The sequence below is a fragment of the Rhodofomes roseus genome (assembly GCF_022264815.1).
Source record: "Rhodofomes roseus strain CIRM-BRFM 1785 chromosome Unknown C8Q71scaffold_29, whole genome shotgun sequence".
Taxonomy (NCBI): Eukaryota; Fungi; Basidiomycota; class Agaricomycetes; order Polyporales; family Fomitopsidaceae; genus Rhodofomes; species Rhodofomes roseus.
The window spans coordinates 247,464-270,421 of record NW_025952985.1 but is presented as its reverse complement, the minus strand read 5'-3'; the positions used below and the strand labels follow the sequence as shown (position 1 = coordinate 270,421).

The 22,958-nt window shown below is 56.3% G+C and overlaps 7 protein-coding genes across 7 annotated transcripts; 3 read left to right on the top strand and 4 right to left on the bottom strand.

The window, feature by feature from the left end:
• Positions 1-986: 986 nt before the first annotated feature.
• C8Q71DRAFT_727269 (uncharacterized protein) lies at positions 987-2,597 on the top strand (the record flags this gene model as incomplete). The annotated part of the gene is made up of 2 exons (XM_047921841.1): positions 987-1,578; positions 1,633-2,597. The coding sequence occupies 2 exons, from the start codon at positions 987-989 to the stop codon at positions 2,595-2,597; spliced, it is 1,557 nt and encodes a 518-aa protein (XP_047774060.1).
• Positions 2,598-5,260: 2,663 nt separating this feature from the next.
• Positions 5,261-7,137, top strand: C8Q71DRAFT_322803 (Formate/nitrite transporter). Its single transcript, XM_047917811.1, has 13 exons — positions 5,261-5,537; positions 5,598-5,734; positions 5,844-5,886; positions 5,941-6,007; positions 6,062-6,115; positions 6,174-6,228; positions 6,284-6,365; positions 6,426-6,458; positions 6,510-6,536; positions 6,595-6,622; positions 6,673-6,722; positions 6,779-6,804; positions 6,860-7,137. Exons 1-13 carry the CDS (start codon positions 5,424-5,426, stop codon positions 7,080-7,082), a joined length of 939 nt encoding a protein of 312 aa, XP_047774059.1. The 5' UTR covers positions 5,261-5,423; the 3' UTR covers positions 7,083-7,137.
• A 501-nt stretch (positions 7,138-7,638) lies between these two features.
• Positions 7,639-9,646, bottom strand: C8Q71DRAFT_824661 (acetylornithine deacetylase). The gene is made up of 5 exons (XM_047926263.1): positions 9,315-9,646; positions 8,771-9,251; positions 8,515-8,716; positions 7,954-8,453; positions 7,639-7,889 (listed from the first exon to the last, which is right to left on the bottom strand). The coding sequence occupies exons 2-5, from the start codon at positions 9,233-9,235 to the stop codon at positions 7,719-7,721; spliced, it is 1,338 nt and encodes a 445-aa protein (XP_047774058.1). The 5' UTR covers positions 9,236-9,251; positions 9,315-9,646; the 3' UTR covers positions 7,639-7,718.
• Positions 9,647-10,223: 577 nt separating this feature from the next.
• C8Q71DRAFT_322693 (phosphatases II) lies at positions 10,224-11,423 on the bottom strand. Its single transcript, XM_047917810.1, has 2 exons — positions 10,969-11,423; positions 10,224-10,918 (listed from the first exon to the last, which is right to left on the bottom strand). The coding sequence occupies exons 1-2, from the start codon at positions 11,074-11,076 to the stop codon at positions 10,268-10,270; spliced, it is 759 nt and encodes a 252-aa protein (XP_047774057.1). The 5' UTR covers positions 11,077-11,423; the 3' UTR covers positions 10,224-10,267.
• Positions 11,424-14,708: 3,285 nt separating this feature from the next.
• C8Q71DRAFT_784626 (dihydrodipicolinate synthetase) lies at positions 14,709-16,224 on the bottom strand. The gene is made up of 5 exons (XM_047925035.1): positions 16,054-16,224; positions 15,592-15,957; positions 15,443-15,533; positions 15,201-15,387; positions 14,709-15,146 (listed from the first exon to the last, which is right to left on the bottom strand). Exons 1-5 carry the CDS (start codon positions 16,154-16,156, stop codon positions 14,856-14,858), a joined length of 1,038 nt encoding a protein of 345 aa, XP_047774056.1. The 5' UTR covers positions 16,157-16,224; the 3' UTR covers positions 14,709-14,855.
• Positions 16,225-18,797: 2,573 nt separating this feature from the next.
• On the bottom strand, positions 18,798-19,777 carry C8Q71DRAFT_322537 (uncharacterized protein). The gene is made up of 2 exons (XM_047917809.1): positions 19,143-19,777; positions 18,798-19,088 (listed from the first exon to the last, which is right to left on the bottom strand). Exons 1-2 carry the CDS (start codon positions 19,669-19,671, stop codon positions 18,925-18,927), a joined length of 693 nt encoding a protein of 230 aa, XP_047774055.1. The 5' UTR covers positions 19,672-19,777; the 3' UTR covers positions 18,798-18,924.
• A 1,483-nt stretch (positions 19,778-21,260) lies between these two features.
• C8Q71DRAFT_727264 (uncharacterized protein) lies at positions 21,261-22,946 on the top strand (the record flags this gene model as incomplete). The annotated part of the gene is made up of 9 exons (XM_047921840.1): positions 21,261-21,316; positions 21,370-21,404; positions 21,469-21,629; positions 22,014-22,108; positions 22,166-22,167; positions 22,239-22,388; positions 22,457-22,575; positions 22,639-22,670; positions 22,727-22,946. The coding sequence occupies 9 exons, from the start codon at positions 21,261-21,263 to the stop codon at positions 22,944-22,946; spliced, it is 870 nt and encodes a 289-aa protein (XP_047774054.1).
• Between the last annotated feature and the right edge of the window lie 12 nt (positions 22,947-22,958).

The following is a 22,958-nucleotide window of genomic DNA, read 5'->3' as shown; positions in this document are numbered from 1 at the left end:
GGAAGGCCGCTTAGCGCCTCCGCCAGCCGACGGTAAATCTCTCGAGGTAAGTTGCCTTTCCTGGACAATCTAAGGCGCACCTGCCATTTTGAGTCCTTAGTCCTCCCATTGGTCCTACGGTAAGTGCGATAGCGCGAGGCTTAGCCGTTGCTCTTCTGCACATAATCCGCATATAGTAGCAAGGAAGACATCAGACAGCACGAAGCAATTGTTAGCGAATACCGCTTGGACCCTCCGGCGAGGCTTATTATGGTCTCCGTTGAGGCGGACCCTTGTTGGGCAGTTCTTAGACAATACAACCCGCACTCTCCCCAGGTTAATCAGTCCCGCACATGCAGCAAATGCGCTACTATGCTACGTTAGAGCCATGCAATCGTGCGGACTGTGGCCACAACGGACCGATGACTCGGATGAGCGGAAGATGCGCGTGGCCAGGGCGTGGCGCGCCACTGGAAGGCACGAGGAAGCGCCCATATCGGGGACAAGATGAGATCGCGGGCAAGATCAAGGCTAGAGCGATGCTTCCGCTATGGCCAACGGCTTCGTTACCATCGCCCGCCTTGCTTTGTGCTCTTTTGTGACTGCACCTTTTGTGCGCTCTATCCGACCCTGAAACGTAGCGACCGAGGTCCGTATCTACTGGGCGACAATGCAAGAGGAGTGGCGTCGTCAGCGAGCGGCGATTCGCACGAGCCCAGATGTGGGCGATCGAAGGATGCGGGCACGCGCCGTGCCACACCCAATGGCCCGGAAAGGCAGGCCACTCTGCTCTTAGTATAAGTACCTCGCCTGCCTTGTCCACAACCCCCCATCCCCCGTTGTGCTCATCCTATCATCCCATCCTACCCATCCCTCCCTCTCCGTCCGCCCTCCTCTCGCGCGTTCCACCGTCCCCGGAACACCCCAGACTACATCGACTACTCCGGCGCGTCCATCGCTACCCTCATCCTACACACCGCCCACCCATCGAGCATCACACTCTAGCTATGTACGGCGCGGCATTCTACCAGTCCCAATACCGCCACGCCGTCGACGACTACGACCGCCCCGTCGCGGGGCCCTCTCGGGCCACAACTCCCTCTTCCGACTCCGACGGCGAGACCTACACTCGCCTCACCTTCCCCACTTCCTCCTCCCGTGGCGAGCACTACGTCCGCCCACAACCTCTCCCTCGAGCTGCGTCCCCACCTCCTCAACGTGCCACCTACACCTACGAGACTGCGTACGTCAAGGAGGTCCTCCCCGGCGTCCTGGAGGATGGACGATGGCTGGCTTCGCATCCGTTTGTGGCGCGATACCTTGACGCTCTAGTTGCGGACTACGAGCGCAAGACTGCAGCTACAGGTGGCGGGCCATCGAGTGCGCCGTTGTTCCAGGAGAAGAACGGCAATCCCACCGTCGGTCGACCGGAGGATGTTGGCGTCCTCATCGGCGAGGAGCTCAGCCTTGAGCAGTGTCATGCGGTCTTCACTCTGGCTGCTGTCGAGCTCATCGACAAGATGTCCCACAAGGCCCACCTTGCGCTTTGGAACATGCGGGTCCGCAGACGCACTGTGAACACGATCAACGGGACGATGAGTACGTTCACAATCTCAGTGAGGCCTGGGCTACGCTAATCAAACTTGGCTGTAGCACGCGAATATCGTCCCGTCTACTTCCGAACCTTCTTCTGGTCGGGCATTGCGATTCATATGGACCGGATGAGCGCAATCCACAACTTCGAGATTCGGAAAGCGACGTACGGGAAGCCTGATCCCGAGCCAGCATCAAGGCCGAAGAGGGCAGTGCGTAAGGCCGACGCACAGAAGGCGGGCGGCGAGCAAGCACCCCCCGCGCCACGGCTCGACAAGGGCAAGGGCGTCGACCGCGGCACCCCTGCGCGCGCCACGGCGCCACGGGCCAAGAAGCCCAAGGCAGCCAAGGCAAAGCCCGTTGCGAGCGCGGGGCCCGCCACAGCTCCCCGCCGTACCCCGCGAAGAGCTGCGACGACGAAGAAGTCGCCGCTCGGTCTGGAACCAGTAGTGGAGGCCGTCACGCTCGAGGCGAAGGTCGAGCAGATGGCCACGCCCGCACTCGCCACACCTGCGCCCGAGCCTGCGCCTAACGAGGCCGAGGCGGACGTCGACATCGAGATGCCGGCGCAGCTGGCTGCTCCCGCCCCTCCTCCGAAGCGTGCCCGCGCGGTGAGGGCCACGACTGCGCCGTCCCGGGTGAGCAAGCGCGTCGCTGCTCGGATCGCGGACTCGGCTCCTGCTATCGCGACGGTGTCGCCTACGCCGGTGCCGACGCCACAAGCGCAGGGGTCCGCCACGCCCGTGGACGGCTCGCCGGAACTATCGCGGTCGAGTACCGCTGTGGACTTCAAGGCAGAGTCCGGAGAGGCCGTGGTTGCGGAGGAGCCCGCCAAGGTGGCAGGCAAGAAGCGGAAGGTGGACGACCTCGCAGACGAGCAGGCCCCTGAGCCCGAGGAGGAGGAGGGCCCGCGCCGCAAGTCCCTCCGCACCGCTACGCGCAAGCGGACCGAGAAGGGCGAGGCTCTTGCTGCCGAGCTGAGTGCAGAGAAGGGCGTCAAGCGCACGACTCGCAAGAGGCGGTGAACGCGTCCATTGGACGACTCCGTTACGATCCGCCCACGTCTGTCGTAACTTATTGGTTTGTTTATTGTCTCACTCTGTTGTTGTACCTGTATATGTACTGCTATGTTGTTGTATTTCACCTGTATCTCGCTTTGTAATCTGTTTTGCGTTATTGTGTTGCTAATGTGCCGTGGACATTCGTGTAGTCGCTAGCCGGAGGTGTAGCACATCGGATCTCATCACACTATACCCCCTGTAGAGTAGAGCACTCCCATAATCTGGCCATCCTCTCTGTACTTGCATCCTATACCAATCTGGCTCTGTTCTCTCGGATTGCGTCGCGTGCAGTGTGATCGTTGAGAGCGGCGAGGGCGTTGGCGGCTGAGCCACATCGCGCGAAGGGTGACGCGTCGGCGCGTCGGACGCGTCGCGGTCACGTGTACGTGGCTCCGAGGTTCTCGGGAGGTGCTGAGCATAGGCGCTCGACGACGTTGCTGTTGACGTTGACCGCCATCCGCGTCGTGCTCCTGGGCTGACTGACACATTGATCTGTTTGCTGTGACTGGGCACGGACTTGATACGAGGGTTAGGGACGATACAGTATGCGATATGGTGAGTCGTATGCGTCAGTCTTGTTTCTGCGAGCTGAGCGGCCTAAATTAACTCAAACATGATGATCACACTAGAAGACTCTTGACTCCGCTGCCGTTTCTTCCATGCGGTCGTTCAACTTACGTCTCAAAGTAGCTTGGTTTATGAATACATTGATTGATTCATGAATACGTTAACTGTTGGGTACAACATCGCTTGCGCAGCTGTCATTTCCATCCTCGGCGCTGGAGGTTGTCGCCGCATCGGTTATGTGAAGTCCATACTCCTCTTGATTCTAGAATCTCTACTAATGACGTGCACCAGGAAGCGAGACGGTACAGCGAGCGTCTCACGCACATGCGTGCGATCGGCGCCCTCTTGTTTGAGGGCACCCGGGCTTTGTTTCCAACGATCACCTCTCAAGCAGTCAGCAGCAGTGCATTCCGGTCGCTTTCCGACATTTTCGACAGTCCCGTATGCCAGCAGCATCCATTTGACTGACGATTATTATGGATCTACCCCTTTTGAGCTCGTCTTGTGGTCCTCGTCGACCAACTACTCCAGTCCTCATGCTATCCCAGGACAACTCGACGGCGGCGTCACGTATATGCCATGAATGCCAATGCTTCTGCACCCGGACCTCGCGGCAATCGTTGCCTTTCTGACTTATCCCCCTATCATGCCTGTCTTCGACGTCAGGCTTTCATCAAACTGCCAGTCCCAACCCATTTGTGGGCGATAGGTTGCTGGTAAACCGATCTCTTCGTTTCGATCAGTGACTTACTGGTGAGCCGACTTCTAACTTGGTCGATGATACTCTATTGATTATTGTACCTCGTGGCGAGCATATTTTTGTCTGCAGAGCGTCAAAACGAGTACCTCACTCGCGCAATGCGCTTCCTCGAACGGTGAGCTTCCATGCCTGCGCGCCGTACGTCGCCTCGTAGTCTTCTATCTCCCTGCACGTCGTATCTGACGCCATCACCAGGCTTCCCGCCGGAACCAATGTCCATGAGCGACGAAACCTTGCAAGACGGTTTCATGTGGAGCCTGCATCGGCGCCCAAACTTCGTTCCTACCGTCTTCCATGCTACGCAAGACGAAGAGAAACATACATATCGGCTTAGACGCCTCATCCTTTCAAATCGAGTGCGGGGGCATTCCTGCTGCGTTTCACCTGCCTTGCAGCCTTCGGAGATCCAATTGCACAACCACCGGAGAAGACCAATGCTCAGATCGGTTGTTCATTGCATGGTCGTGATCTTGCTGAGTCGCTGCATTCCATGCGACGGAAGTCAATCACAGTCGCAATGTCCGTTCTATTTTTGACCGTTCGCACTAACCAACCAATCATTTGTAAGCTCCACCATTCTTACGCGGAACTACCAAGTCGGGTACGCACTGACATCGGCCTACGCGGGTCTGAGGAAAGCCTTGTGACTGACGGGGAGTGATAAACGGTGACACGGTGAGTCAGACATTGTCTTCGTCAATGCAAGATGGGGCTAACGAGCTGAAGCCACACTGATGGGCAGCATCGCGCGGTTCGAGAACCCTAACGCGGACATTGAGCGGACATGTAGGTACGGTACGCGTTTTCTTCCAACTCTGCCGCGAAGGGCAGCTTATCTTGGGTAGGTACGAAGGAAGGCATCTGAATGCCGTGGGCCAAGGCGGGCGTAGTAAGAGGAAGTCTTTCCCACCAGGACTAATAAACAATCGAAATCTTAGATCAAGATCCTCCGGTTTCCCCACAAACTCCCCGCCGATCTGTCGTCGTGCGATGACGTTGAAATACGCTGCATCATGGCGTCCACCTACGAACCGGCTCGAACGACTTGCATGCAGCCCTATACTCGCCATTGGCGGGCAATATGCGGGCTTGCTTTCTGCAAGCGGACCTAGATGCGGACGCGAGGCAAGCGGCACTACAGCTGCCGTATGCGGAAGGGATATGTAATTCACCTTCTTCCCGCGTCTGCAGGGGACATTCCCATCTGTTCGTGCAGCCTGGTGTCTGCACTTGTCCAAAATTGTCGCAACTGATCGGTCTCCACGTAAGTCCCGCCCGTCCGTGGAATTGTCCGTTACGGCATGCGCTGATGAATCTCGGACAATGGGCGCTCTCCGATCCCCGTACTTATACGGGCTCTGACCGTGGCGCAAAGTCGAGGCACCTCCTCCCCCTTAGCTGTTCCACGGTCACGTCCCCCCCGCCCTAGCTAGTTTGCAGCAGTGTTCTTGAAGGATTCAACCATGTCCTCCATTGATCCCCCAAGCACTCTCAATCCTACCCAGGTCGCGGTAGCAATGGTCCAGCACGGCATTGCGAAGCACAACACGCGGGGAGACAAGCTGTTCTTCAAAGCCGTGAGTGTCTCCGTTCTATGACTATGAGCCTACGATGTGACCTACGCTCCTGTTACCCAGGTTCTCGCCGGTGTCATGCTGTCGTACGGAGGTCTTATGAGCGAGATTGTCGGCGGTGGCTCAGCGGGCCTCGGTGTGAACAACCCGGGTCTCGTTAAGTTGCTCGCAGCGGCCGTCTTCCCAGTGGGCCTCGTAATGTGCGCGACTTCTGCCTATCTTGCCCGTCGTCCGCCCCCCACGGGGCGAGCGGCAATTACTGAATGGGATGATTGGCGCGATAACTGATGCGCGCTTCCTGGATGCTAGGATCGTGCTACAAGGGCACGAGCTGCTCACTAGCAACATGATGGTCAGTTTGTGTTGAACGGGTGGTCGTCAAAGGCTGACGGAAGGCACGGCATAGATCTTCACCATGGCCTGTCTGAAGGGTGCGGTCCCGTGGTGGGGGCTCCCATGGAACTGGGTAATCGGTAAGCGTTTTCTGAACAGAGTCCGGAGATACAGATCCGATGGAGCATCGACAGTGACTTTCGGGAACTTGTGTGGGAGTCTGTTCTTCGCTGCCGTGTTGACGAAATGTAAGCCACAGAGCGTGACATTCTGTCTGTCTAACTGATTTACTGCCCCCCTTTATAGACAGTGGCATCATCTCGACTGAGCCTTACATCAGCTATGCGCAAACCTTCGCCATGTGAGTTGCAGAGGAGTGACAGCGGGATCACTTATTTACGTATTCTCTCTGACAGACACAAGGCACAGGAGCCTGCGTGGTACCAGATCTTCCTTCGCGGTATCGGGTGCAACTGGATGGTCTGTGTCGCTGTTTGGGTGCGTTGTCCTTAATATTGAATCACATGGGGTACGTCCGCTGAACAGAACTTCTCATAGCAAGCCTCTGGTGCCAAAGATACGCTCTCCAAGGTGTGATACACGTTGGGCATATGAATGATGATGGACTGACGAACTGTTTAGGTCGTCGCCATCTGGATTCCTATCACGGTGAGCGGTCTACACAATCGGTCCCTAGGTCGACGTCTCATCGTCCTGCGTGCATCAGATTTTCGTGACGGCTGCCTTCGATCACGGTGTGTTCGGTTGCCAATAACACTCTAGTGCAATACTGACGTACATGCAGTCATCGCAAACATGTATTCGATTCCACTTGGCATACTCTTGGGGGCAGACGTAAGCTCCTCCGTCCTAGTACACATACTTATCGACGCACACTAATTCCTCACCAGATGACGGTCGCTGAATACATCAGGAAGTCCGTTCCCCGTTCATTATCACTTTCCTAACTTGTGTACTGACCGTCTGACCAGGTCACTTATCGCTTCCTACCTCGGTAACATTGTAGGTGCCCTGATCGTCGCTCTGCCGGCAACATACTTCTACCTCGGCGACTACCGCGCTAGCGGTCTGCGTGGAGCCGAGGAGGGCGAGGTGTTCAACACCGCCAAAGAAGTCGTCAACGATGAAGATAGTACCAAGGGCAGCAACGGCAAGGCGAACGAGGAGGCCTTCGAAGTGTCGCGCGAAAAATAGGCTGGCGGTGTTGACTTGACTTCAACGTCTGGCATCGTGTGTAGATGCTTTTTGTATGTTTATTGCGACCCTCATAATTCAGTTTCGTCAGTACTTTGCAGATGTTCTGCTAGCGAGACGCGCTTGAGGGCGTGGCGCAATGTTCGTTCCATGCACCTATGCACGCTGTTCGGACCGCAACTCGGCTTACGAAGGACGGAGGCAGTGAGGCGTTGGTGATTCGGCGGTGTCCATCACCGCTTCTCTTCCGTGGAGTGCCTGTTAATAGAGTTGTAGTTGCTGATTCTGTGTGAATTTCATGACGAAGCTGAGAATGAGCTGACGCAGCCCATAGGTTAATCTGTTTCTACCGCACCTGACAGCTTACGTCGTATCGACGTCTAGAGGACAGTTTATGTCAGTTCTCGGGTCCGTGGAATGACCCTGACGTTCCAGACCCGCTTGGGTCAAATATGTGTGAATCTTTGGCTTGAGAGCAGCGTGAAAGCAAGGGCTGCTCAACGTTGGCAGGGTCCGGTCCGCTGGCCATCCAAAGGGACTCAAGGCGGCACGAGGTCAAGGCCGAAACATGCGAGCTGATTAAGATTACAAACGTCTGTTGTAGCCTGAGGTCTGCCTGTCTGACACATTCTTTATCTACTCCGCCCCCAGGAAGCTCGCGAAGGCAAGAGCCATGACCTCCATTCCAACGCGGAGCTCGTTCTCTATGTCTATGCTTTCGTCGGCGATATGGGCTTCGGATATGTATCCCGGACCATACACAATGGTGGACTCTATCGGTGGCGTGAGGCTATGCACGGGGAATCGCTGTGAACCCATTTCGTCATGAGAACCACGGCCTCTCGAGCGTCTGCGACTCGCAACCACTCACCTGATCGTCGCTGCCGGGCGAGACGACGATCCCAGCTTCTTGACCGGTGACTACCTTGATGGCATCTCGGAAGACGAGCGAGATGGGGAGGTTCGGGTCGATCCAGGTAGCCTCGGTGCGGTAGTCCTCCTTGTACTCGTACTCGAGCTCTTCGAAGCCCGGCGTCTTCTTCATAGACTGTAACACGTCAAATATTTGCTGCCGCGCACCCGCAAGTGTCTCCCCCGGGACGAGACGGCGGTCAAACGACACAGCGGCGACGTCGGGCACGGAGTTGATGTTCTCTCCGGCTTGCAGTATCGTGAACGCTAGAGAAGGGACGCGCGCGGCCGGCGGGATGACATTTGGATCGCTGAGCGGTGCTAGCTGAGGCGAGATCGTAGTGGTTGCGAGATGCACGAACGAGCATGCGTGATGCAGCGCATTGACACCAAGCCCAGGCATGGAGCCATGAGACAGTCGGCCCCGGAACGTGATTGTGCCCCATATTGTACCGCGGTCTGCCATTTCAGAACGTGAATGTGAGCCTGACAGACCAGAATCAACTTAAGTCTAACGCACGTCCGCAGCACACATTGGTCGTGTTCAGAGGTTCCGTTATGACGATGGCGTCAATCTTGTCGGCTCGGATATAACCGTTATCGACGAGATAGCCCATTCCAGCGTTGTGGACGCCTGTCGTCTCCTCGTCGACGACCCCTGATTGTTCGATGTTCCCTTTCAGCTTCAGCCCCGCTTTGCGGATAGCCTCTACAGCGAAGACCTAAGCGGCATAGGTTAGTATCACTCTAGACGTCGGACGGCTAATTATCAGGACCTGAGCAGCAATACCGCCCTTCATGTCCGCAGTGCCGCGTCCGTACATTCGGCCATTATGCACTTCGCCTCCGAATGGCGGGTACTTCCAGTTCTCGGGCATTCCTATCGGTACCACGTCGAAGTGACCATTGGCGTGCAGCGTCTTCCCAGATCTACCTTGAGTACCGGAAAGTCTGCCTATCACGTTCACACGCTGAAGGCCCTGACCCACAGGCGCAAGGGCCGGTAGTTGGTCTGGCGGCACCTCTACATACTCCACGGCGTATCCGAGTTCATGGAGAGTGTTGCCAATGAGCTGTGCACATTCTGGATAATTCCTTCCTGGCGGATTCGTCGTGTCAATCTGAATCAACGACGCGAGAAACTCCCGGCACTTGGACAACAAGTCCCAGGTTGCCTGCTTGATTGCAGCAATCTGGGTTGGCGTCAAGTTGCCGGACACCGTGTAAGCTTCCTCCGTCATGTGAGTTCCACGAATGCTATGTACATAGTTTTTGATCAGTACTGGGAGTGGGACTGAAGCAAGAGAACAAAATACGCACCCGTCGTTCAGGGAAGACGATCTATGAACGACACAGCTGCGTTGCGGTTCTGACTATCGCACGAGGTCGGAAACCGTCAGCCGTCGGCCTATCAACCCCGCTGCAGATTAGTTTCCTCAGCGCGGGACCGCGCGGGCGCTCGATACGAGGCGATATGCCCGGTCATCTCTGTACTCGGGTTATGTGGGCAGTGTTGTGTGAGATTTTATCCTGGCGTGATACAGTGGCAGCTGCCAAGGCCTACGGCCGGATGTCACGGTGGTATGCGCGGGCGCTCCCGGTGCCACTGCGCCGGACCAGCGGCCCGGTGTTCAGTACATACAAAGTTCAACGTTCCGTACCAATTCCGTACGTAGTACTTGCGCAGCCGGCGCACTCGGACCTACTAAGTACATGTGTGTACTAGCGTACTAAGCGGGGTCAACCCAGCCGGCGCCCGCTATGACGTGTTTCTGTTGCTGGAATTCATATTAATGTCGCCATGGAGCAACATGAAACATAAGTACCCTGACCTCAGTTGGACCTCAGCCTCGAATTTATCTGGGCTCAGTAGGCAATACTTTCGACTCATACTTACCTTCAATGATTCCAGGGCTGAGTGGCACGGGCCATCGAAGTCGTAATCCAGCGGGCAACTCTAGTGGCTCAGTTTACCCAGGAATTGATGATCCAGTGTGGTATGCATAAGGTCGCGTTTCTTGGACTGGGAGCCGGTTCTCACTACGACAATCTGAACCAGGACATGAAACGAGTGCTCTACCACTCGACGATGGCACGCCGCTTGGCGCATGGCGGTATGTACAGTATAACCACTGCCCCGCCAACCCCTGGATCTGTGCGGCAAAGCTGGGTCATGAACGCGTGACATTATGTTGGATTGTGATATGCGATTGATATAATGGCTATTGTGCTATTGTACACCTCGCAATTTGTGACCCCCTGTGACCCTTTCTTCACCGCCACTGTAACCCCTCCACCTTCATCGGTGCGGAGGCCCTCTGCATCCGCGGCCGCTTGAGCCTCGCCTCCCGTGCCCTCAAGAGTTGCTCGTAGACCTTCAGCTGGCACATGAACCCGCTGTTCGGCCGCACAATCTTCCGCCGAGATACGATGTGTCTGTAGGCTTCGTCCAGCGACATCCTCCTGAGCGACATGAGGACGGCTATGACGACGCTCGCACTCCTGCTCATGCCCCAAACGCAGTGCACCATGACCTGGCCGCCTTGCTGCAGCGCTTGTTGGATCCAATCCGTGACGAAGTCGAAGTGGTTCAATAACCCAGCGGACCGCCTGTCCTCGATGGGGACGCAGATGTGCTGCAGATCGTTCGGGTATTGGGGGCAGTCGTTCTTGAGCACGGAGACAACGTGGGTGATACCCAGGCTGCGAATGACGGCAGATGAGGTTGCCGTGTACATGTCGGCGACGAAAAGGCCCGGGATTATCTCGCTGTACTGCGGGTGGAAGTCGTCCACCGGATGATTCTGGATGCAAGTGCGGCGCAAAGCTCGTCGCTCGAAGTAGTCATCGTCGACCGTGAAGGAGCGGATCATCGATAGGAGGGCATCGGCGCGGGGAGGGGACGGCGTGCGCATGGCCATGTTCTAGAAATGAGAAGTCAGCCACAGCAACCCCGGTCAACACTCCGACTCACATCTGGTACCGACGCGGCCGGCGCGTCTGTAGCGTCTTCCAAAGGCGGGGGCTCGTCTATGTCGTCAAGCAGAGGCGGGAGCATGGACTCTGTCATCGCGAAGGCCATGGTGTTGTCTGAAAATGTCTGCGGAATGTAGCTGCATCGTGCTGATTATATAGCCAATGTCGAGGCGGCACGGATAGGCGGACATGTCGTGCGGATGAGCGGGTAGTCCAAATCGGGCGGATATCACTGGCATACGTCGGTAGCTTGTTTCGGAAACGACTTACCATCCGGGCTTGTTAGCCTTACCTCACTGCTCGGACCGCGCCGAGGCAGTCACACTTAAAACACTAATCCGAGGTCGAGATCCCGAGCCGTGAGGCATGAGCGCTTGAGCGTCCAACACACCACGTACGTATGAATGTCATAAGGCGCACTCCGCTTTGCTGGCGTCTCCCTCGTGTTGGTGGCCAACATTGGCCGTTCGATCGCCCTCCTACACCGCAGCCAGAATGTGGCGCCTGTACATATCGAAACAGAGCGCAAAACGCGCTGTCCGCGCACGTTACGACTGAATTGCTGGTGGTCCGAAATCGAATAATGAACTTCCGTGTCGCCTGGCGATGCGACTCTAGAGCTCCCGAAGTGTGGTGCCGGAAGCAGTTCGATGGCCGGCGTGGCTGAACGGATGTTGAGGCGGGGAGGCCGGCGGGGAAGGGAGCACGGAAGTCGCGCACATCCAAGACCTAGACCCTGTGGCGGAGGAGGAAAGCGTGCTCGTAAAGGGGCTCCTCGTCCCTCATTCCGCGCGGAGTCACATGTTTCCGAGCCACACGGTACGGCGACCCCGCTCGACATTTCGAACTGGACCAGCCACCTCAAGCCGACTGCTCCCCCCTTCTCTTAACCGTGTCCTGTTATCCGACCTCCCGTTTGTCGCCGCTGGAGTGCCAAAGCCGACGACCGATCCGCGGAAACGCTATCGAATCCATTCAATCGCCTCGCCACTTATCGTTGATCAGTCCGCCCCTCGAGGCCGCGCACGGGTATTGGCTAGTGCTATGAAAAAAGGTGAGCTGTAAGCTTGGCGTTGCGGAAATTGGGAAGTGGGAAGGATGAGAAGAGTGGGAGGGACGACGAAGAGGGCTAGAGACGACTTGGAGGATCCCCTCAATGCCTAGTCTGGTCAAGCACGCCTCGCACCAGCAGACCCTCGAACGGCCATGGGATCAAGGGTCACCCTCGGCAGCAGTGCCTGCGACTATGGCGAGGGGACAACCTCTGTTCATTTCGAAGCTGTCGCGCGGCCGGCGAACGACTGGCACATGAACGCCCTCGCCACCCCTGCATGCATGTTTCATGCCGGCCCGATGGCGCACCCGCAGCCTCAATAAGAGAGGGGGGACCGCGCGAGACAAATCGATATCGATGTCTAAACGGCGGTGTTTGAACCTCTACGATGGCTTTAGGGGCATGCCCACGGCCGGTTATAAAGCACACCCCCGTCGAACAGTCCCAGCACCTTCCCCCCAGTAATAGGCCTCGCAGACTACTGCCAACAATCGACCCGGACGCGCACGCTTCATCGGACGAATCACCTTTGTCCAGGCAGTTCAGTGTGAGTCCATGCAACGCGTGTACGCCCCCGCTCGTTCTGACGCAGGTTGTCCGTTAGCCCGCACTCTAGCTTGGCTCGGCGTACACCCCACCTCGACGGTCGTGGTGCCTCGCGAACGATGTGGCTCTGCCAATATAAGACAACCTGCACATTTCATGCCCGCGCAGAAGACTTGACCATCACACACTGGTCTCAATCTTCCTTCTCATATGTACTGTGACGAGAACCTAGACATGGGCATTCGTCACGATACATACCATGAGAATGGAAGATTCGGGATCATGGTGCAACACTCCAGCTTACAGCTAGTCGCAAGGTAGTGTTCCATGATCCCGACTCATCCGCTCACACATTCTAGTTACCAGCTGGGCTGGACGTGCAGACCCTCGCAGGGCCCGAACGGTTCATAACTCGAGTCATACACGCACGGGCTGACTATCGTTCAATGCATCACAGATTGGACTCACCAGCTTTTCCATTGCCTACGTGTTGTCCGCGGGTCTCAGCAGCAGGCCAGATAATCTATCTGTCCATAGCCCTCCACCGACCGTGCGTCCACATTCTTAGTCTATGCGTTCGCCAGTGCTGGCTCACACGTGGACATCTAGGATCTGCAAGGACACACATCACGTCGTCTCGGACTCTATCCGACCTGGATTGGACCCACCCATGCCGCGGAGAAGTGCCGCTATGCCGCAAACCGTATCGTGGCTGCTTGCTGATGAGTGGGAGGCATTGCCCAGACTGCGAGGCGCATGGCAGGAGACGTGCTTCATAAGGTTTGTTCGCCGCGTTCACCAGCGCCTGTACTGTGTCGAATAAAGTTGTCGGCGCCTTACAATCCGCAAACATGAACTCGCCGTCGCAACTTTGTCCGACCGACCATCACGATTGCCCTCGAACTTCCCCAGGCCACTGCACCAGCGAGTCGAGGAGCGTCAGGAACCTTCAGAGGTGTCGTCTGCTAAGTATGAAGTGGCAGCAACAAGGGTAACCGACAGGACGGCAGGAGCTCGTACGTAAACTCGCAGCAGGGATGATCCCAAGCCCAGGGTCGGTAATCGTCAAGTCGCCAGCCACAGCCGCTTGTCGGTCTGATCACGACCTTGTTCTACGTAAACGCAGTCCTATCCTGCTTGACTTCAGGAGGTCCACTCCCTCGCCATCCCTCGTACTGCTGTCACTGGATTGTGAGCTGGTCCTTTCGGTTTCGACACGCTCTCCCCATCGATATGATTACACGGAGGCCGATTAGTCCGTTCGACGGAGTTGGTGGGGGTGCTGTAACGCTGTACTGCACAGAGGTAAGTACGGGATAGACAAGTCTTGATGTTACATATCTCATTCCAGCCACTCGCATATCCGAGTCATGCACACATCTGTTCCACCACATCGACACCACACTGGCTTCGGCACTGGCAGAACGCACCACGTAGCAGCGCGTGCGGCTCATCGTACTTGAAGTGGCTCTCTTCAAACCAGGCTGTGGCTCGTCAATGAGCTCGTGTTCATATTCTCGTACGTCATCTCGAGACTCGAATTCTGGCTCCTAGACCTATGATGCAGTTTCTCTTCTTCAAACTCCCATGGCGCGCGGACGGACCTTAAGGTGAATTATTCCCTGACGTACGTGTTTTGTAATAAGCCTAACAGCTGCGTATCTTCAGAATCGCAGGACGTCCGCCACCTGATCAGCGATCATATTCCGCTCTCAACATGGGCAATGCAGCGGCCCTTACCACACCGGTCAATTTGTGGGACGGGCCAGGGACGGGCATTCGATGGCGTGCGCGGCCCGAAAGTCTGCCTTGTTGAGCGTTCTCGCGGAGCACGGGATTATGATCGATCCTTCTACCCCACACTCGCCCACTACCCCGCGAAGCTACACTTGTGGAGGCTGGCTCTCAGTCGTCCCTGGTGTGAATGGCAAGCGGAGCATGGCAGGGAACTTGTAAGTTGTAGTGAATTCTTCTGTAGCAGATTGCAGACTCCGGATGCGCTTCTGACGCTGACGGACATTCAGCGGTAACTCCGCGACTGAGCCGATGCAAGATCCGCAAGGCCCCAGTGATCACGAACAGCCAACCAGGAGCTCTGAATGAGCGACACCGTTGACAGGACGCTCGTGTAGTCGACACTCGTGAAGGTCATTAATCATCATGATGGGGGATATGTCAAAGAATACATTGTACAGAATACAGTGTGTATAACACGCTTTGTATCTCTCGTATAGCGACCTCGATCCAGCGCACGGACTCTCCGCGGCACATAATCTCGCAGACGTCTATGAAGCAGTCTTGCCGCTGAGTTCCCGCTCAGTCTTCACGATGTCCTGAACGTGGGGATGCGCCCAGAGCGCCTCAAAGGCCTCAGGCTCGATGGGCGGGAGGGGCTTACGCGGAAGGCCACCATACCCATATAGCTTCTCCATGAGCGCCTTCGTTCCGGAGATGCCTGCCTTGGCGATGGTGAAGTCCGCACGGGCAACAATGCCCTGAAGGCGTTGAGCCTCTGGGAGGAGTGAAGAGTCCTTGTGCACGGCAACGGACAGCTCGTAGAGTTTGACGAGCGTGTACTGTGGGGCGTGCATGAGGGATCATAGTTCTCGCAACCGCAGGTGATTACTCACGGGAGCAAAGTTGCCGAGACCAGTGATGGCGCCATGTGCATTGGCGTACGATGAGGGAAGGAGAAAGTCGACAAATCCGCCGAGAACGAGGAACGGTGCATCGGGGTTACTCCGGGGATACGATGAGGAGAACGACTCCTCGGAGACTGTTGCGCAGATACGCGTGAGCTTGCCTACGTTGCCGCAGCTGTTTAAACCATGTCAGTAGCCTTCTTCGAAGCGATAGGGCACACTGCACTGACGTGAGCTTCACACCGCAGAGATTGGGGCACTCCGACGCCAGCTCGGTGATAGTATCCGAGTCGAGGTCAATGCCTCCGCTCGCACCAGGGTCTGACAAGAGCGCGTGATGAGGACTGCCGCCAGAACATAGAGCAGCCTGGTCGCTCACAATTGTAGATGATCACAGGTATGGGGCTCTTCTCCGAGACCTCCTTGAAGAATGCCTTCTGCGCCTTCTTGTGGCTTCCAAGTACGCCGGCGAAGTACCCGCTCGTGATGACAATTGTGTAGTCTGCACCTGCCGCTGCAGCCTCCTTGCAGAGTTCGACAGTCTCGCGCGTGCTCCCAGTCCCTGTACCAGCAATGATTGGCATCGTCTCGAACCCTGCTTCGTCCAACGCTACCCTGGCCGCCTTGATCAATGCGACGCGTTCGCTATGCGTCAGGTGCACTCCCTCGCCCATCGACCCCGCAAGCAGGGGGCGCACACCCGCCTTGGCCGCACGCACAACATGTTTCGCGAGCGTCTCGAGGTCTGGATGAATGCGGGTATAGCACGGGGACAGAACGATATCAGCCGTCGTTCACATTACGAAATGCACGCGAAGGGAAGGCGAGGAAGAGAACGCACCAAGATCCTCCGTCTCCGGCTGGTAGAACGTCGGGATTGGCGCGAAGATGCCGGGCACAAGAGGCCGGGCGACGTGGTGGCCGTTTGCGGTGCCGTTCTGCATGACTGAGAAAGGACGGCGGGAGAGCAGGAAGGGAGGTATATGGCCGGTAGTCGTGCACGGGCAGCAGGTACTTATGGTCCCGGAAGCGGCGGGAGGGACTAACGGTCCGGCGGGCCGCCTCCCACGGCGAAGTGCGGCAGTCCCCGGTGCCGGTCCGAGCATGCGCCGGGCGCTAGACGCTGCAAGCGCCCTCGGCCTTGCTGTCCACCACAGATCCGAGATGCGTCTGGCAGTACAGGCCATGGAGCGGGGGGCAATGAGCATCGTGCCGCTGCATGTGTTCTTCAGTCGCTTAAGGATTGTAGAGAACCACTCACAGAAGCATGCTCTGTATTCGCTCATCGCCGCAGACGGGCCGCTGTATATCGGACTCGGGCAGATGGAAGTCGACAGCTGACCTGGTACTTGTCGGCACCGCCGGGTTACAACTGCTTGACGCTCTCTCGGTGTGAGTGGAGAAAGGGTAGCCGATATGGGCGGCCGCCGGATGCCCTGGCGCCGATGAATGGTCGGATGCTCGCCTTGGTGCCCTTGTATGCGACCGGGGGGGTTCGCATGGACTTCGTAGCAATACGACCATACACGTCGCCACATAAGACTGACGCCGTGCTTCTGACGCAGTTCCAAACGGGTGCATGAAAGAGACGTGGTAAGCGAATTCGTCATATTCAATGCCGCCAAAGGGGCGGCTGTTCATGTGAGCAGAATCTGGCGGAACATACTGAATGCTGAAGGCTCTCATTGCAGTGAGACGACTTCCATACGCGTCGACGCATTATATTTGTGCAGTTTCCGCCAGCATACGGCGTGTAGATTGATTATGGCAGCAATACAGACACGGCGGTCCCGTAGCCGTAAATGTTCTCGCCTGATGATTGAATGGAATACGTGAGACTACAGCTGAAGTGGATTACTGAGCGTGGTTGATCGTACCTCGTCTGTCTCAACTTCAGCGTCCAGAATTTACGGATACAGGGGAGCGCCACGTATATGAGCCAACGTCTCGTCGGGAAAGGCTCCAAGTTCGACGTTGCTATTAGGATGCAAACCCGCCGTCAGCCGACGAGACATCCAGTCGTCAATTATGTTACCAGCATACAATGGCATTCGACGTGGCCAGTCCGGGTAATCCGCTGTTACCGGACCGTCATGCAAGCTCCCGGGTTTCATTGAATTGACGTTCCGATCGCAGGCTTATGGTCAACAGAGATTGCTCTGGAAGTCGCGGATACCTGCGCCCCGCCGAAATTAGTTGCGATTGGCGTCCCCAAAGAAGATGTGGAGAAATTTCACGAGTCCGCGGGTAGTGTGAGCTCTGCCAAGCAGAACACCCGGCCAGAGAGGTGGGGTTCACTCATGCAATGCTATGGCCTGTGTGTCACTATGATCTCCGGGGGTGAGAGGAGGTCGAAGTAAGAACATAACGTGAACGCACTTCGTCGCATTCTAACATGGACTCCAAAAGGTGGTACCCTAATGTCCGCGCCTTCGTCGCGCCCAGAATCATAACATCTCCGCGAATGCTACCGGTATCACAGTGCTTTCAGCCAGAACAACGAAGATGACAGCGTCTTCCGAGAAATGGCCGCATATCTACAGTTGGAACGGTACCGGTGTTCCTGCGGCACATCATCTTGCCGTAATGTAAGTTTCCGTCGAGAGCATCGATTCATACTGAGACCTGTGCATGCGTGCGGGACGAAGGAAGGCTTAGGCAAGCCGCTGGCAGCCCCAGTTACGGTGCTGCCACCGTTGTGCGCCACGCGAAAAGCGGCTGTTGTCGTCACGTGATCGCGACACGACCGCGACGAAACCAGTGCACGACGCGTCCGCCGTCCGTTTCCCGAGCTGAGCGTGTCGGACCATCAAGGATGGGCGAAGATAAAGCCAATGGTGTCACTAAATGAGACAACATCACGTCACAATTGGTATTTCATGTAGATCGCTGAGAGAAGCTACAGAGCTGCTAACAGGCTACTAGTGGGGTATATAGTGACGAGATTGTACGAACTCACTGCCAGTACACTTTACAGTACGCGAGGCAGCGTCAAGGGGTATATGGGGTATCACAAGCAAAATCAACGAAAAGAAAGGGTCGCCAATTACTCACGAACGTTTAGCCCGCTTGACTTGGATTGCCTCGGCCTTCTCTCGTGCAACCTTTTGATCAGCAGCGAAAGCCTTGCCCTTGGCGGTAGGCTCGCGCACCGTCCTCAGGTTTCTACGAGGCCTCTTGTTCTCGGGCCGCTCTTCTTTTCCCATAGCATCCTCTATAGCTTCAGATGCTTTCCGTTTCCGGCCCGTTTGCGCGGCAGTGTCGCCCGTATCAACGGCAGCGGTGACGTTGGAGTCTCCGCGAATGGTCCGGACATCCGCAGCATGTCTCGGAACGGAGAGCTGAAGCAACGCAAGCACAGGGGACGGTAGGTCTACGGCAGGGGGGTCGTCGGCGAGCGGGCGGAACGACCGATCGCGAGTTGTCTGTGCCGTTTGCGATCGCTTCCGGTCATGCATAGTGATGGCAGACTGAGCCGTGTCGTGCTCGCCGATCCTGGGTCTGGCCAGCTCGTTTGCTTCGTCACCATCCTGCTCCAGCGCCGTAGCAGCTGTGTTCGCAATCGCTTGTGGCGAGCCATCTCCGCGCACTTGCGACTGCGCAACTGGCGCAGCACGCCTCAGAGATCGCCGAAGAGTGGTTCCCGCACCGTTCGGTCCCTTCTCTTTTCCTTTGCCTTTACGTTGCGCGCGCTCTGTGGGATGCGTGACTTTCACAGCTGCTTGTGCCACCTTCGCCTGGGCTTTCTTTTTCTGTGCTCGCGTAAGCCTCTTCTGAGATGGCTTTGCCTTGACTTCTGGGTAGATCGCGAATTGAAGTATTCGCTGCGCCTCTTGACTGAATCGGTCCCAGGACTTTGCTGACACAATGTACCTGCTAACTGAACGCTCTTTAGCAAGCAAGATAAGAAGAGGCGCACGATTGACTCACCTTGGGACTGTTGAATGATCAGAGATGTTCGCTCGCGGACATTTGCGCCCCAGAAGGCGAAGTGCGCAGGATGTCTGATGATGTCTACTACCTCCAGAGCTGCTAGAATAAAGACAGCCTCCGATATGACGTCGCTCAAGTGGCGGCCGACCACTTGTCCGACGTCTTCAACGCGTCCGACTTCGATGCATCCACGTACGTCGCGGGCCGGTTCGCCTCTAGACGTGCTCGCTCCGGTGAATCCAGCCGCATCGTCGTAGACGTTACCTAGGTTCTTGAGATAGGTTTGAACGAGCGGGTGCCGTACCGTCCATCGCCCGTCCTCGAGGACTCCCGGAAATCCCGGGATCTCTCTTATAAGGCATCTGAGAACGCGGACGGGCGGTTGCTCGACAGACGCGGAGGTGGGTGTGGCGCGCGTGTCTCCGGGAGTAGGAGGGATGAAAGGCTCATCTCGCACCGCGGAAATGGGGAATATCGAGTATTCAGATGTCTCGGAGGATGCCAGCCTTTCACGGTAGTGCTTCATTGCGATCAGTATAGGCCAGACGTTGTTGGACAGGAGTAGAGTCGTGAGTTATGATTGAATACGGCGGGGTGACGCTGAGGAAACTCGGTAGCAGGCTAAATTGAGAGCAAAGCGTGTTGCAATGACAGGGTGAGGTCTGTGGCGTGCCGAGGGCGAAGGCGTGGGGGTGTACAACTGTACAAGGGCAGCGCTATGGCGAGAGACGTCGCAGCTTTATATCGTTCCTAGCCTGCCTTTCTCGGTCTGTTCACAAAGAAGCCACTGAACCGCACTGGGACGGCAGGAATCGGCATCGCCACTCACGCACTACTTGCATTGTCTTGCTGCCAAGCGATCTTCCCCAGCCTTCCATACCGAAGGGCGGCGGGTCTGTGGCAAACAATCATAGACCAGCAGGTGCATAAAGCATTCGCATTGTGAACAGCGGCGACTCACCGTCCTGAACAAGCTGCTCCATCGTGCAGCCAGAGGTTCGTGCCGGCAGCAGCACTTGCTGACGCGGCTATGACCCAGATATCCTCGTGTGCAGTTAGTGTGCGTACGCCAAGATGCTGTGCAAGAAGCACAAGCGCATGGAAGACGTACGCACAAGGAGTCAGTGCAGGCCTGAGGTTCGCGATCCCGGTCTCTACAAGAGAAACCCTACACGTGTTGCCTTCACTGCCCTCGGGCATGACGGTCCGTCACTGAGGTGCAGTCTCTCTACCGCTCATGTTGCGTCGTTTTGAACACCTTCGTAGCTCGACATTGCAGTGAGCAGCAGCAGACGTTAGATAAAGCACTCAAGAGTCGAGCGGAAGGCCAGTTCTAGGACGACGCCACAGATCCTCCTCGCCACCCGCGTCATCTTGGTCATGTGACCGTGAGGTACAGTACAGCCTTCGCGCGACGGCGCCGCCGCCACCGAGACAGACTCGAGGCGGCGTGTGCAAACGACTCTAACGACCATATTATAATTCTCTTTGACTAGATTTCTCGCTGGTTCTTTGGCTGCGACTCACGCAGACATAATCTGGATCAGTAACCTCGAGTTCCACTGGCCAGTGACCGCCGCTCTTAGACTAAGAGCATCGACGGTGTCGCAACAGGCGTTCAGTTGCGGCTTCTTGGTCCTAGTACCACTTTTTTTGGTAGTCCACAGGAGCCCGTTCGTGCGCAATTGATAGATTTGTCCCGCTCCGTCGTCGTCAACTCACATGGCAATTGTGTTTACAGTTACTTACGTGGGATTCATTTCCCGAGCGAAGACGTAACTCTATCGCAGGCGCTCGCTGCAATCCTCTCGATAACGCCGGTAATATGCATCGGCAGACTATGCTGGGACGTACGTATCAAAGACTCAGGTGTGCAATGCTTCTTAACCGTCCTGCCTAGTGATCTCTCGAACACATCTGGCCACATACGAGATGGCGGCGTGGAGGCGCTCGACACAAACTGTAACCAAAGGCCCCGTTGTAGGAAGGTTCTGATAAACGCCAGGAAGAGACGTGCACGCCATGCGGTCGAAGGCCCTGAGAGTACGGGGAAGGGATACTTATCCCGAGAGCCCCGGTGCTGACGACTCGGAGCCTTCATGGTTGCTACCCGCCATGTCCTCCGCTGCTGGCATAAACTACTCTGAACTCCTTGCCCTCTACCAGGAGAAGTGAGTTTGCGCCGGCTGTCTGTGGGCCACTCCATTGATGATGTTGTTTGCAGCTTCGTCAGCAACTGCGCCCAGGTCGCTGTCGCGGGTGGGTCAGATCTCGGTGGTTATCCTCCTCGCGACTCGACTGTTCATCTGTCCGGATTGCACAGCTGCCTTGGCCTTCGAGTATGCACTCACTGTGGAACAAGGAATCCGTATATTGCGCGGCAAGAAGACCGCAACCTTCTGGCTGTTCCTTTTGAATCAACTAGTCATGGTAGGCTTGGTGGTCACCAACGTTCTGGAGATGGTTCCTTGGACATCGAGTTCGGTACGTATTCCTACCCTTGTGGTTATACATACGATTTGCTGAGGCGGTCATATATCAGAGGTAAGGGATTGTTTACAGATGATGTCAACACGCTGTCGAACATACGCACGCTTCTAGCTGCCAGGCCATAGCAGCGATATACGACCTACTACAGCTATTGACTTACTTGATATGGGCAGGTCGGTTTTCGTAACACCTGAGCTCACTATCATGAAGTTCACTGTGTCTCCGGGATTAGTCCTCTCCTCCATCCGAATATACGTGGTCAGCAAAGGAAACCAGTATCTGCCTGTTCTTGTATTTTCTTTGGCGATAGTGCCCTTTGCCACGAACATGGTACTGCCCTGTTTTGTATTGCCGTTGCTAACTAACATCTTGCATTAGTACTCCTCCGTCATGGTCACATACATATCTACGGGGGTCCCCGGTTTGACGTTTTGTGATCCAATCTCCCATTTCTCCATGGCATTCGATAAGCGGTGAGTTGACACTATGGCAATTATATCTTGTACATGCACTCACGCTCTCCATTGCAGAGGTACCGCACTTTCCCTGCTACCTTCGGTAGTTGCTGAGAACCTGTGTTGCTGGCTCTGTGCCCTCCTGCAGCCCTCATTGCGTCCCGGACATGTGCGATCGCCGGGGACGTGCTTGTGTTATTGACGACGTGGTACCACGCCCCGCGGCCGGCTGCTACCCTCAAACGTGCATTCGGCTCGAAGATGCACACGCCGTTCGTTGTTCTGCTCTTGCGCGATGGTGAGTGGTCAACATGACTACACGGTCCACACGCGAGGCTTATGTACTTCGTCGTGCGCTTCCTGTAGGCGCCTTCTACTTCATGTATGTTCCAGAGTGGCTGGACCGGTGTCCGCTGATACTGATCGAATCTGCCAGCGTTCTCTTGTTGATCACGGTCGCACAGATAGTCGTAAATAACATTGAGGTATGATCCCCCCCCTCGCAAGTCCTGCGCCGGCGGTATCTCATCTCGGTCCCGTTCGCATAGGCACTGTCGATCGGAACAGTATTTCTGGTCCCGTACGTCATCCGTCCGTACTGCGCATTGACAAAGTGCATCACTGATGCTTCGGCAGTGCGATGTCCGTGCTCGTGTCGCGCTTCTTGCTCGACATCTACGAGGCCGCGGAGGACGCCGGGCAACCTTCGGACCGCGACTTTGATTCCTCTACGCATTACACGCTGAATACGGGTATCGAGTTCCAGATGGGCGACTTGGAGTGCATGGATGCGACCATCGCGACGAATGAGATATATTCCTTCCCTTCCCACTTCACCGATTCAGGCTTGGGATGAATGGACAGCCCG